Source organism: Hevea brasiliensis, chromosome 15 (assembly GCF_030052815.1).
Source record: "Hevea brasiliensis isolate MT/VB/25A 57/8 chromosome 15, ASM3005281v1, whole genome shotgun sequence".
Lineage (NCBI taxonomy): Eukaryota > Viridiplantae > Streptophyta > Magnoliopsida > Malpighiales > Euphorbiaceae > Hevea > Hevea brasiliensis.
In genome coordinates, this window is record NC_079507.1 from 73,730,743 (window position 1) to 73,743,002 (window position 12,260).

At 35.9% G+C, this 12,260-nt stretch overlaps 1 protein-coding gene and 1 long non-coding RNA gene across 16 annotated transcripts; one reads left to right on the forward strand and one right to left on the reverse strand.

The window, feature by feature from the left end:
• Positions 1–3,294: 3,294 nt before the first annotated feature.
• On the reverse strand, positions 3,295–4,477 carry LOC110670866 (uncharacterized). Its single transcript, XR_002497974.2, has 2 exons — positions 4,129–4,477; positions 3,295–3,753 (listed from the first exon to the last, which is right to left on the reverse strand). It is a non-coding gene; the product is annotated as an uncharacterized LOC110670866 (long non-coding RNA).
• Positions 4,478–4,648: 171 nt separating this feature from the next.
• Positions 4,649–11,978, forward strand: LOC110670861 (ATP-dependent (S)-NAD(P)H-hydrate dehydratase-like). Of its 15 annotated transcripts, none has more exons than XR_009144405.1 (5): positions 6,386–6,829; positions 10,188–10,351; positions 10,526–10,628; positions 10,893–11,569; positions 11,658–11,978. XR_009144405.1 is itself a non-coding variant. In XM_058137283.1 (5 exons), exons 1-4 carry the CDS (start codon positions 10,173–10,175, stop codon positions 11,367–11,369), a joined length of 396 nt encoding a protein of 131 aa, XP_057993266.1. In that variant the 5' UTR covers positions 9,990–10,172; the 3' UTR covers positions 11,370–11,569; positions 11,658–11,978. The 15 variants fall into 15 exon arrangements, 2 of the variants coding, with proteins under 2 accessions (XP_057993266.1, XP_057993267.1); XM_058137283.1 differs by lacking the exon at positions 6,386–6,829 and having other exon boundaries at positions 9,990–10,351; positions 10,567–10,628; positions 10,893–10,959; positions 11,282–11,569; XR_009144400.1 differs by lacking the exons at positions 6,386–6,829; positions 10,188–10,351; positions 10,526–10,628 and adding exons at positions 4,649–5,051; positions 5,366–5,475.
• The last annotated feature ends 282 nt before the right edge of the window (positions 11,979–12,260 follow it).

Consider the following 12,260-nt stretch of genomic DNA (forward strand, 5'->3'; position numbering starts at 1 on the left):
AATTTTACATATTGTGATGGATGATTGATTTGGTGGGCCCAGGAGGGGCTGTGTGATGTGATTGAGTTGTGGACATATGGATTGTGAATATAGAAGTGTGTTTTGAGCCCTTTTGCAGGTTGGGTAGGTCCTAGGTATAGGGGAGACTCTGCCGGATTTTCGGCACGACTTAGGACGTAATTGGTCTTTTTCTTTGTTTGTATTGAGTCAGATTGTATTAAATAATTGTAATATAATTGTCAGGTGAGCCGGGACATCCTTCTTCCTCCGCCCAGCCGCCACAGTGATTGTCGTCAAGTCTGTGAGTAAAATATTAATTTTAATTGTAATTTCGATATTATTATATGTTCAACATGCCCATGCATCACTTATATGCATATATTTATGTAGTTAAACTCTAGGCACGATTTATGATGCATTGATAAATGTTAAAGTGCCATGATGTTGTTGTGGTAATTTGGAGCAGTGTGCGTGCGTTGGCGTGCGTGTGATGTGGTGTGGACTATGGATAGGACGGGTAGTCACGGCTTGAGTTCTTCGCTGGGACCCTCGATTTGGCTTATTAAGCGAAAGTCCGGCTTGAGTTCTTCGCTGGCACCAGGTTGGATTTAAGAGAGCTGTATAGGGGATCAGCTCCCATATGTTATGATTGATGCTACAGGGTGCGTGAGTGCTCCAAATTACCTTTTTGATGTTATGATGTGAAAATGATGTGGATGTTGCATTTCACTCTACAGGGTGCATTAGTTTTAGATAGTTATAGAGATTATGGTTAAAATTGATATTTTACTCTCTGAGTCGAACGCTCACTCCTGTTCAATATTTTTTTCAGGCTATAGAAGGATTTTATTTTGGTTAACCTGCTTTTCTCCTTCGCAGGTTGTTTATCAATATTTGTGTAATTTTATTTACTCCTAGAATTTTCGCATGTGTTAGAAGTATTTATTTGATTATGGTCTGTAATATTATTATCATGTTGGACCTGTAAACGTATAATGATATGCATGTTTGATGGATTGGATGAGGGAGCTGAGCTCCCATTTATTATTATGTTGTTGAGTATGTGGAGGGTGAGCTGAGCTCCCCAATTGACTATATATTGTGTTTACAGGTCGGGTGAGTCGAAAACTCCCCGTTGGCAAGTCCATTTTATGGCCGGACTCTGTCCGTTTGTTTTCTTGAAATTGGGCCCAAATGGGCCTTAGAGTTGGGTAAATGAATAGTTAAGGCTTACTACGGGCCTCGGGGGCTTTAGGCTGGCCCAGGTCCTAGTGCCGGTCCGGCCCATAGGTTGGGTCGTGACATAATTTCTTGTACTCAATAAATTAAATTTTGATATTTATAAAAAAGAAAATATGTGTATTTAGACATATTAAAGATCATTTTTATATGTATTTAGGCAGTAAAAGTTAAATTTGAATTATAACTTAAAAATTAAATAAGGAAAAAAAATTGCTATCAATAAAATTGACAAATAAGGTAGGGAAAAAAAATTGCTAGCAATAAATTTAATTTAATATAATTGACATATGTAAGAAGGAGAAAATATTGTTAGTAATAAATTTAATTTAATATTGCCACTTAACATAGTAGAAATTTTGACTACTTTAAATATTATCACGTGACATAAATATAATAATTTTAGAATCTTATATGTTAATATCAGGAGAACACCACTTTGCTTTGTATATATATATATATATATTGTTTATTTCATTATAAATATTCATTTTTTTATAAAAAATGTTTTTGTTATTTTTTAAATATAAAGATTTTAATTAATTTGTTATATGTAACTATATTTTTGCTTTCATGGGTCAATAGTCTATGATAAATTTTTCTTAGTTCTCATGAATTTAAAATCTAAATTCACAAAAAATTTTTGTCTATACTTCCATCACATAATAAAAATATAATATATATGATGAAATTAATATATAAAATATATAAAATTTATATACTTATATTTTACATCTATGATATACTAGGCTTAAGTATAATCTCCAACACCCTCCCCCCCTCCCCAAAACACACAACAAAAAAGATCTCAACTATATATGTATGATAAATAATAATATATAGGGGGATGACAGAAGAAAGGGAAAGAATGAGGATAAAGAATTGTTAAAGGAGTAATCTATTTAAAAAGAGGGGGAAAAATGAAAGTTTGTGTGTGGGAATAGTTATGGTTTACAATGGGTAGTGAGAAATGCGAGGAAGGAAATGATATTCCTTCTGTTAACTTTTATTTATTGTTTGATTTTTTTAAAGGTAATTAACAAAAAAATTAAATTATTTAAATTATAATAAAATATTTTTAAATTTAATTAAATTATTTCTTATTTCATTTCATTAAGAGAGAGTAGAGTATTAAAATAAATTATAAAAAATTACATAAATAAGTATTGTATTTAACAAATATAAAGATAAAATTAAAAAGATAATAATACTTTTTTTTTAAACGATAAAATTATGAAAAAAATTAATTTTAAAAAATAACATATAAAAATGGGGGAAATACTAGTAAATAGCAATATAGGAGAACATCACATGGAGTTTGTCTGGGCCAATAAGAGGCACAGATCAGCCAGTATAACGCGCCCGCCATTGTCCTAATTTATGATGAGTTTATGCTTTGCAGTTTTGAGAAACCCAATCATGAATGTACCCATTAATATCATGGATTCAATCTTTAACAGAAACAGAGATGTGTAATTAGTCGTATCTTCGGAATTCCAAGATCGCACGTTTAGCTGAGCTGTTTTCCTGCGTCTCAAATAAATAAAACACCAGAATTCATTAAGACTGTATGTGGATAGAGAAAAAGGTAATGTTCTCTCCCCAAATATATTCGCTACATCAAGTTGGGTTAATGCCTGAATGAAAAGGAAAATTGGTAGAAATACTCTTATGGTAAGAGTAGAACATGAGGAATCCATAGAACATGAACAGTAGGCCGTTGGTTTCTACTCTCTTGTATAGTTTTATCTCTGTCTAATGGATGTGGTTTTGATGGGTAGTGCTACTCGATGTCTTACGACTTGGGATTGAGGTTGAGGCATTGGGAGAATTATGCATGGTTTCCTTGTCTATTTGGCAGCTTTCTTCGATGTACTAACCCAAATCTCTATTTTATTCGATTTCCAACTTCTTAGATGTCTCCGAATAAAGGGAGTTTCAATGTAAACTTCAATGGTGCTATGATATAACTCAGGAGGCTTGTATGAATTTTCTGTAACAAAGGAGAGAAAAGCGTCGAGTCAAGAAAGAAGCCAATCAAGAAAGAAACAATCATGATCTTAAAGATAGCTTCAAATTCCATAAAAAATCATAACCAGTTAAGTTGTTCTATGGCAAACTGTAAGTTCCATTGCCAGTCAAATAACAAAAATAAAGAACCAACAAAGTAAAAGCACTAAAAAACATCTAAAAGCACCTCTATCAAGCCACATAAACTAACTCATTAGTTAATTACGGGTCCTCAGGACCATAAATCATCTGTAGCAAAAAAATCCTTGCGCTCATTAACCGGAAAACCGAAAAAGGGTCTACCCTTGCTGGATCTTGAGTAGGGAAAGTGTAGGCCGTGTAACTAAGTGAAGCTCAACTCCTATCTTTCCAAGTTGTGCATAAACTTCTCTCAGAGTACACATGTTGTCAAGTTCTCTCAATTATAGCATTTCCCTCTCTTCGATCTCTAAGTTCCCACCAATTTTCTTCATCATCATCTCGTCTATGTTCATGATTATCAATCTATCAAGAAGTCTTTTGTTAGAATCAATAATTCTATCTACATAATATCCAACAGGGAATCCAATGGAACACGATTCAAATCTCACTTAAGCTCATGGTATAATAATCATACAGAAAATCCAACTTAGGCTCAAAACTTAGACTTGCACAAGAAATGACAGGAGTTGATTCTTTGGTTTTCAAGAACTATAATCGATTAAAACGAAATGCTTCAGCTACTACCAAAATCTAAACCACATCCAGCCAACAATTTATGTTCAAGACCGTACAAAATCATTGTAAAATTCATAACTTGTCACTTCATGTACATTTAAATGGCCAAATTTTACAAATTAAATAGCATGAGCATTGTGTTGAAATGAAAATTAAGCTAACCTGAGATTTACTGGGAGCCATGAGTTAAGAGTATTTTATGACTCTGTACGGGCAACTTTTCTAGAGTCAGATGGCCGAAAGCTAAGGCGCCGATCACCACGATCCCTGATCTTATCGCATTCAACTTCGTCTCTGGGTTCATTCTCCTCCTCTCCTTCGCACTGCACACCGTCACAGGATGCTTAACTGTGAAGGGGAAATGAAAGAGAACATAGATTTTTAGGAAAATCTATTTGATTCCAAACAAACAAATTTAGGAAAATCAAAAATTTTTTTTTCTCTTTCTTCATTTTCCTCTATGCAAACAATTTATCAACCTTTTCTCTTTTCATTTTTTCAATCAACCCATAATTATTATTTATGTGTTTCTATAATTTATTAAAAAATACTATACATTGAGTGACGTCGTTTCACAAAGCTTCTGACTTTTGCCCATTCGGTGCTGACAATACTCCTCAAGACAAAGCCCATCTGCTTTTCATCTCATTACCCAAAACCCATCATTCACTATCATTTTATCAAAAATCAAGTGGGCATTTCTTTGATCTTGGCCTCATTTTCTACGGTTACGAGAATATGTCTATTGTTAATCAGTGGTTCTTCAACTTCTCTCTCAAAGAAAGTTTGAATTTTCTTTTACTTTTATGATTTTTCTCAAGTGACTGTGTTGGGTTTGGTGATATTCAAAAAACATGGCATGAATCATCTAAACACACTAAGCAGCGCAAGATATTGCGCGTTAGCTTCCCCAACGGTTTTGAGAAGGCAGCACATTTTGATAAGGTCTCTTGGAGGTGGAGGTCACCATAAAGACTGCACTAAGAACAGAATGCAAGAAACTAAACCGTTGGAGGCTGATGCTGAGAACATCTTGAGAGCAATTACTCCGACTCTTGACCCAACGAGGCATAAAGACTAGGCAGGTGATCATGAAAAATTACCTCTTTTCATTTATCTTATCAATCACATATGTCTGGCAATAATTTTGGATTGTCATTTCCTTTGAAATGTTTCGAATATTTTTCTTGTTAGGGAAAATTGCTGTTATTGATGGGTGTCTTGAGTGCACCGGTGCTCCTTATTTTGATGCTATTTCTGCTTTAAAAATTGTTAATGCATGCTTTCCTTCCCATTGTAATTGACAGTTTTTTATTTTTAATTTAATTTTTCTTTTTGTTAAATTTAAACTAATTTCATGCTGATTTGGGTTGATATTATTGCGTTTCTTGCTTTGCAGGGTGCTGTTTTGTCCCATGTATTCTGTACCAAAGATGCTGCTCCGGTTATCAAAAGCTACAGTCCCCAGTTGATTGTGCACCCTATTTCGGAAGAGTCTTGTAGTATTGGGTATTTTCTTTCTGCTCATTTTTTGTGTATGCTCTACTTATCCATTGTGCTATATAGACCTTGTTGCTGAACAGAATTGTGATTTTTCTGGGGAAAAACATGCTTTTAGGGAAGGGGAAAAAACATATCAAGAAAGGTCGTTGCTGAGGTTGATAAATGGATGGAAAGATTTGATTGCAAGTTCAGTGAAGGCCAAACTGGTGATAGGGAAGGAGTTAGTTTGAATGGAGTGGCACTGTCCCAAAGTAATCACTTTAAATATCTAGGCTCAGTCCTTCAAGTAGATGGGGGATGTGAGGAGGATGTTAGTCATAGGATTAAAGCCGGATGGTTGAAGTGGAGACGTGCCACGGGAGTTCTATGTGATCGTAAGATTCCCAATAAATTAAAAGGAAATTTTACCGTCTGACCATACGAATGGCTATGCTATATGGTAGTGAGTGTTGGGCCTTTGAAATAGTCTTATGCATCTAAGATAAGAGTTGCAGAGATGAGAATGTTAAGGTGGATGAGTGGCCATACTAGACTAGATAAAGTCCGTAATGAAAGTATTAGAGAAAAGGTAGGAGTGGTGCCAATTGAAGATAAGTTGAGAGAAGGGAGATTGAGGTGGTTTGGTCATGTGAAGCGTAGACATACGGAGGCTCCAGTTAGACAAGTAGAGCACATTAGGCTAGAGGATAGAAAGAAAAAAAGGGGTAGACCTAAATTGACTTGGAGGAGAGTAGTACAGCATGACTTAGAAGCATTACACATTTCTGAGGATTTAACTCAAAATCGTTCAGAGTGGAAAAAGCGAATCCATATAGCCGACCCCAAATTTTTGGGATAAAGGCTTAGTTGAGTTGAGTTGAGTTGAGTTGTTGTTGGTCCTGCCTTGGAAGGGGCCCCTTTCTTCTGGTGTGTTTTTCTTGCCTTAGGTTCTAAATTATACATAAAATTGGCTGTCTTTTTATTTCTCAATCTCTGAGTTTTGCACTAGGCATGTAGTTAGAAGTTAATGCTTGGTTTTGTGGGATCTTCACTCTCTGAGTTTTTCACTAGGCATGTAGTTATAAGTTAATGCTTGGCTGCGGGATCTTCACTTTTAATATTAGTATGCTTGGTTTTAGTTTCAGATCCAAGTCCTTTCATCAGTTCCACATCATCATTTTTACCGCCACTGTATTTTCTATCTAATCCTGCAATTCTTTTACGTTTTGCTTATTATCTACAGGACTGTGTGAGTGAAATTATGAAGCAGGCAAGGCAATCAAATGTTCCAATTATTGTAGATGGGGTATTAATCAATGATATGCATTTGATCTTTTTAAGACTTGTTCATCCATTGTTTATCTGTACCCTTTGCTGAGAGGTGAACTATTCTGTTACACTCAACTCAACTCAACTCAACTCAACTCAACTAAGCTTTTATCCCAAAAATTTGGGGTCGGCTATATGGATTCGCTTTTTCCATTCTAAACGATTTTGGGTTAAATCCTCAAAAATGTGTAATGCTTCTAGGTCATGTTGTACTACTCTCCTCCAAGTCAATTTAGGTCTACCCCTTTTTTTCTTTCTATCCTCTAGCCTAATGTGCTCTACTTGTCTAACTGGAGCCTCCATATGTCTACGCTTCACATGATCAAACCACCTCAATCTCACTTCTCTCAACTTATCTTCAATTGGCACCACTCTTAACTTTTATCTAATACTCTTATTACGGACTTTATCTAGTCTAGTATGGCCGCTCATCCACCTTAACATTCTCATCTCTGCAACTCTTATCTTAGACGCATACGACTCTTTCAGTGCCCAACACGCACTACCATATAACATAGCCGGTCGTATGGCTGTACGTTAAAATTTTCCTTTCAACTTATTGGGAATCTTATGATTACATAAAACTCCCGTGGCACGTCTCCACTTCAACCATTCGACTTTAATCCTATGACTAACATCCTCTTCACATCCCCCATCTACTTGAAGGACTGAGCCTAGGTATTTAAAGTGATTACTTTGGGACAGTACCACTCCATTCAAACTAACTCCTTCCCTATCACCAGTTTAGCCTTCACTGAACTTGTAATGCATGTATTCTGTCTTCGTTCTACTTAACTTAAAACACTTTGACTCTAGATTATTTCTCCAAATCTCTAGCTTTCTATTGACTCCTTCTCGTGTCTCATCTATCAGAACAATATCATCCGCAAACATCAAGCACCAAGGAATACTCTCTTGTATATGTTTTGTCAATTCTTCTAAAACTAATGTAAAAAGGTAAGGGTTTATGGCTGATCCTTGGTGTAATCCAATTGAGATCGGAAAATCTCTTGTGTCCCCTCCCATTATGCGCACAATAGTAGTTGCTCCTTCATACATATCTTTCAACACTTGTATGTACCTAATAGATACCATCTTTTGTTCTAATACATTCCATAAGACATCTCTTGGAACACTATCATAAGCCTTCTCTAAATCAATAAAAACCATGTGTAGATCTTTCTTCACATCTCTATATTTCTCCATCAAGCTTCTAATGAGAAAGATCGCTTCCATAGTTGAACGACCGGGTATGAAACCAAATTGATTGAGAGAGATAGAAGTATCATGGCGTAGTCGATGCTCCACAACTCTCTCCCACAACTTCATAGTATGGCTCATGAGTTTAATTCCCCTATAGTTTGAGCAACTTTGTATGTCTCCCTTATTTTTAAAAATAGGTACTAAAATACTCCTCCTCCATTCATCAGGCATTTTCTTTGAGTTTAGAATCTTATTAAATAATTTAGTTAACCATGCCATTCCCATATCTCCCAAACACTTTCACACTTCAATTGTTATTTCATCGGGTCCACAGGCTTTATCCACTTTTATTCTCTTAAGTGCTTCTTTTACTTCTAAAGATCTAATCCTTCTAGTATAATTCACATTCTTTTCTATTGTTCTATAATCTATATTCACGCTATTACCATTTTGACTATTATTAAAGAGATCATTAAAATAATTTTTTCATCTTTCTTTAATGTCCTCATTTTCGCCAACACTTTTCCTTCTTTATCCTTAATGCACCTAACTTGATTGAGATCTTGACATTTCCTTTCTCTTCTCCTTGCTAATTTATAAATATCTTTCTCCCCTTCTTTAATTCCAAGTTTCTCATATAACTTTTCAAAGGCCTGTGCTCTTACTTGACTAACTGCTTTTTTTGCCTCTTTCTTTGCTATCTTGTACTATTCATATGCCTCGTTATTATCACATTTAGGTAATTTCTTATACCATTCCCTTTTTCTCTTCACTACCTTTTGTATTTCCTCATTTCATCACCATCTCTCTTTTAAGGGTGGTCCATGTCCTTTAGACTCTCCAAGTACTTTTCTAGCTACTTTTCTAATCTTTGATGCCATCTGTATCCACATATCATTGGCCTCCATATCCAGCTTCCATACTTCGGACTCGAGAAGCTCATTTTTGAACTTCACTTGCTTTACTCCTTTGAACTCCCACCACTTTGTTCGAGCGCACTATTTCTTCTGACCTTACTTGAATTGTTCCTAAACTTGACATCCAAGACCACCAACCGATGTTGACTTGTTAAAGCTTCTCCTGGAATGACCTTGCAATCCTTGCATAAAGCTCTATTTGTCTTCTTGGTTGAGAGGAAGTCGATTTAGTTTCTATGTTGCCCACTTTTGAAAGTCACTAAATGTGACTCTCTTTTTATAAAGTAGGTATTTGCTAGTATTAGGTCGTATGCCATAGCAAAATTCAGGATACTTTTTCCCTCCTCATTTCGACTGTCAAAACCAAAACCTCCATGAACATTCTCATAACCTGGTCTATCACTTCCTAAATGTCCATTCAAATCTCCACTAATAAAAACATTCTCTTCATTCGGTATGCTTTGCACTAAATCATCCATATCTTCCCAAAACTTTTGTTTACTCTCACTGTCTAGTCCTATTTGTGGGATATAAGCACTAACATATTTATTGTTTCTCCTTCTAGTAATAGTTTTACTAGTATAATTCTATCTCCTACTCTTTTCACAGCTATTACTGTGTCTTTCAATATCCTGTCTATGATTATGCCCACTCCGTTCTTGTTTCTCTCCTTTCCAGTAAACCACAATTTGCACCCTGAATTACCCACTTACTTACTTTTCTCTCCTACCCATTTAGTCTCCTGAATGCAAGCAATATTCACCCTTCTCCTTTCCAAGGTATCCACAAGCTCCATTAATTTTCCTGTAAGTAATCCAACATTCCAAGTACCAACCCTGATCCTCCTCCTATCCTGCTCCTTCATAATTGGTCTCCTTCTATGATATCTTCTATTATTTTCTATGTCTATCTTGTGTTCTGTTCCACTATTTATTCTACTATCTGTCCTATGGACTAACTTCTTTACCTACACCCGTCCATAATGTGGGAACCTTTGCTCACTTAACACCACACCCGGACGTCGGCATGGCGCTTCGCTTTCGGTGAATGCCCTACACCCTTGCATATTTCTCATTACACCCGGGCTCCGATGTAGCATGTCGTTTGTAGAGGATGCCCCAACGTTTATATCATTTGAATCCATATCATAAGGTGTGACGAAATTTTTACGCTGGTTGTCACCTACTGCAACTTTCCTCCTTTATCTGGGTTTGGGACCGGCTAAGCGCAAACTACTTAGGCGGAGTTTTAACTATTCTGTTATCTGCTGATAAAATGAATATTTTCCAGGATGGACTCTTTCTTGTAACAAACAGTATTGACCTTGTTAGCGGTTATCCCTTAGCTGTCCTAACGCCAAATGTGAATGAATACAAGCGCCTGGTTCATAAAGTTCTAAACTGTGAAGTACATGATCAAGATGCTGATGGGCAATTACTTTATCTTTCCAAAAGGTAAATTGAATGTATATTAGCCTAGTTGTAACGTGTCTAAAAAAACAACAATGTGGCACATCAAATTGACTATCATTTTAAGGCAAATGTAATAGAAATAGACTCAACCATTTGTGGTTGAAAAACTCTAATTCTATGTTCTGCCTGATACAAGGCTGTCTTGTTCAATTCTAGGTTCTGTTGACTTTCTAATGCTCAATATCTTTATTGGGTAGGATCGGGGGTGTAACCATCTTAAGGAAAGGAAAATCTGACCTTATTAGTGATGGCGAGATAGGTATGGAATACCTAATATGATTCTGAAGTAATTATGCTTGTTTGTTTTTACGTTTTCTAGTCTTTCAGATTTTCACTTGCTAATTTACTAAGTTTCTCGCTCAAACAGGTTATGATTTTTCATAAGATTTTTTTAATTCGGATGCTATGTTACCATGTATCCCGCTCCCTGAATCAAATTAAATGAGTCAAGGCATTTTCACTTTCTTGTAGGCTTCAGAAACTACATGATTGCTTTGATATTAATCGTTGTTAATTTATGCAGTCCAATCGGTGACCATCGATGGTTCACCTAGACATTGTGGGGGTCGAGGTGATATCCTTTCTGGAAGGTAATTGATTATATACATATAATGTATTCAAACAGCCATTCCAGATGTATTCTTTTTTAATGTAATTAGTTCCACAATCTCCTCCTATTCATTACTTCCTCTTTGGAATGCTGTAATTTTCTCAGGCTTTCTGGTTACATTTCCCCTTGTAATCTTGTTTTCCCTTGTCTATGCTACGCATTCTAAAAGCTAACTGTTCCTTATTAGGTGGCTAACCAATTTGTTCGCCATTTTATGCATCTATGTAGCTTTCAGATTTGAAAATCAAAATGTGTTAGTTTTAAATTGAATATTTGTGATACATCCTTTTTGTTGGTGTTAGTGTTGCAGTATTTTTATCTTGGGCAAACCAATATATCTTGGCGGCTGAAGGGAATTTAGCAACAGGTTCTGCCATCCATTCTCTTTAACAATCTATAAATATTTCTACTTTGATGCTTCAAAATATGATTGACTTTATATTCTTTTGAAATTGCTGCAGACCAACAAATCCAACAGTGCTAGAATGCATTGCTGGGTCTGCTTTATTGAGGAGGGCTGCATCACTTGCTTTTGAGAATAGAAAAAGATCAACTCTTACCAGTGACATCATTGAATGCTTGGGAAGAAGGTTTGTGACGCTTACTCTTTAGTCATAAGCATGGTTTTCTGCTGGAAATCAAGAAATTAAAACTGAACATTTTCAATCTCTCGTGCAGTTTGGAGGATATTTTTCCAGCCTGATAAGGCAGTTGACAATGGCGAGAATTTCACATGAGCTGTTGTTATGCAAAGAGCTATCCCTTAATTCTGCTGGCTTTTAATATTTATACTCCTTTCACGTTGTACACAGTTTGTACTGCACAGAATTCTTTCATGGTGTGACGTGAGGGTTCAAGCTGCACGCTTAAATATAAAGTTTGATATTTATTATATACTCCTTTCACATTGTGCAAATTTCATACTAAGGATTATTTCAGTGTATGAATCCTCGTGGTATGTCCATATAATATAACGGGAGTGATGTTTCAAGATGGACACTTAAATTTTGCAGTCAGAATTGAAACTTCTTTCCGCATTCCAACTAAAGTCGTCGTTTTAAGCCCTGAAACTTGGTCTTCAGGCCTTCAACATTCACGCAAAGTATTAACCCTGGTGATCGCCAAATAACATAGAAAATGAGCAAGCGGAGGAGCAATGATCTTGTGGCCAACTCTGGCTAGGGGGTGACCACTCGATGCTATTGTCATTTGGCCCAGCATTGAAAAGGGCGTAAAGTTGGGGGTCATCCTATTTCATTTTTTTGTAACAGAGGACAGCAA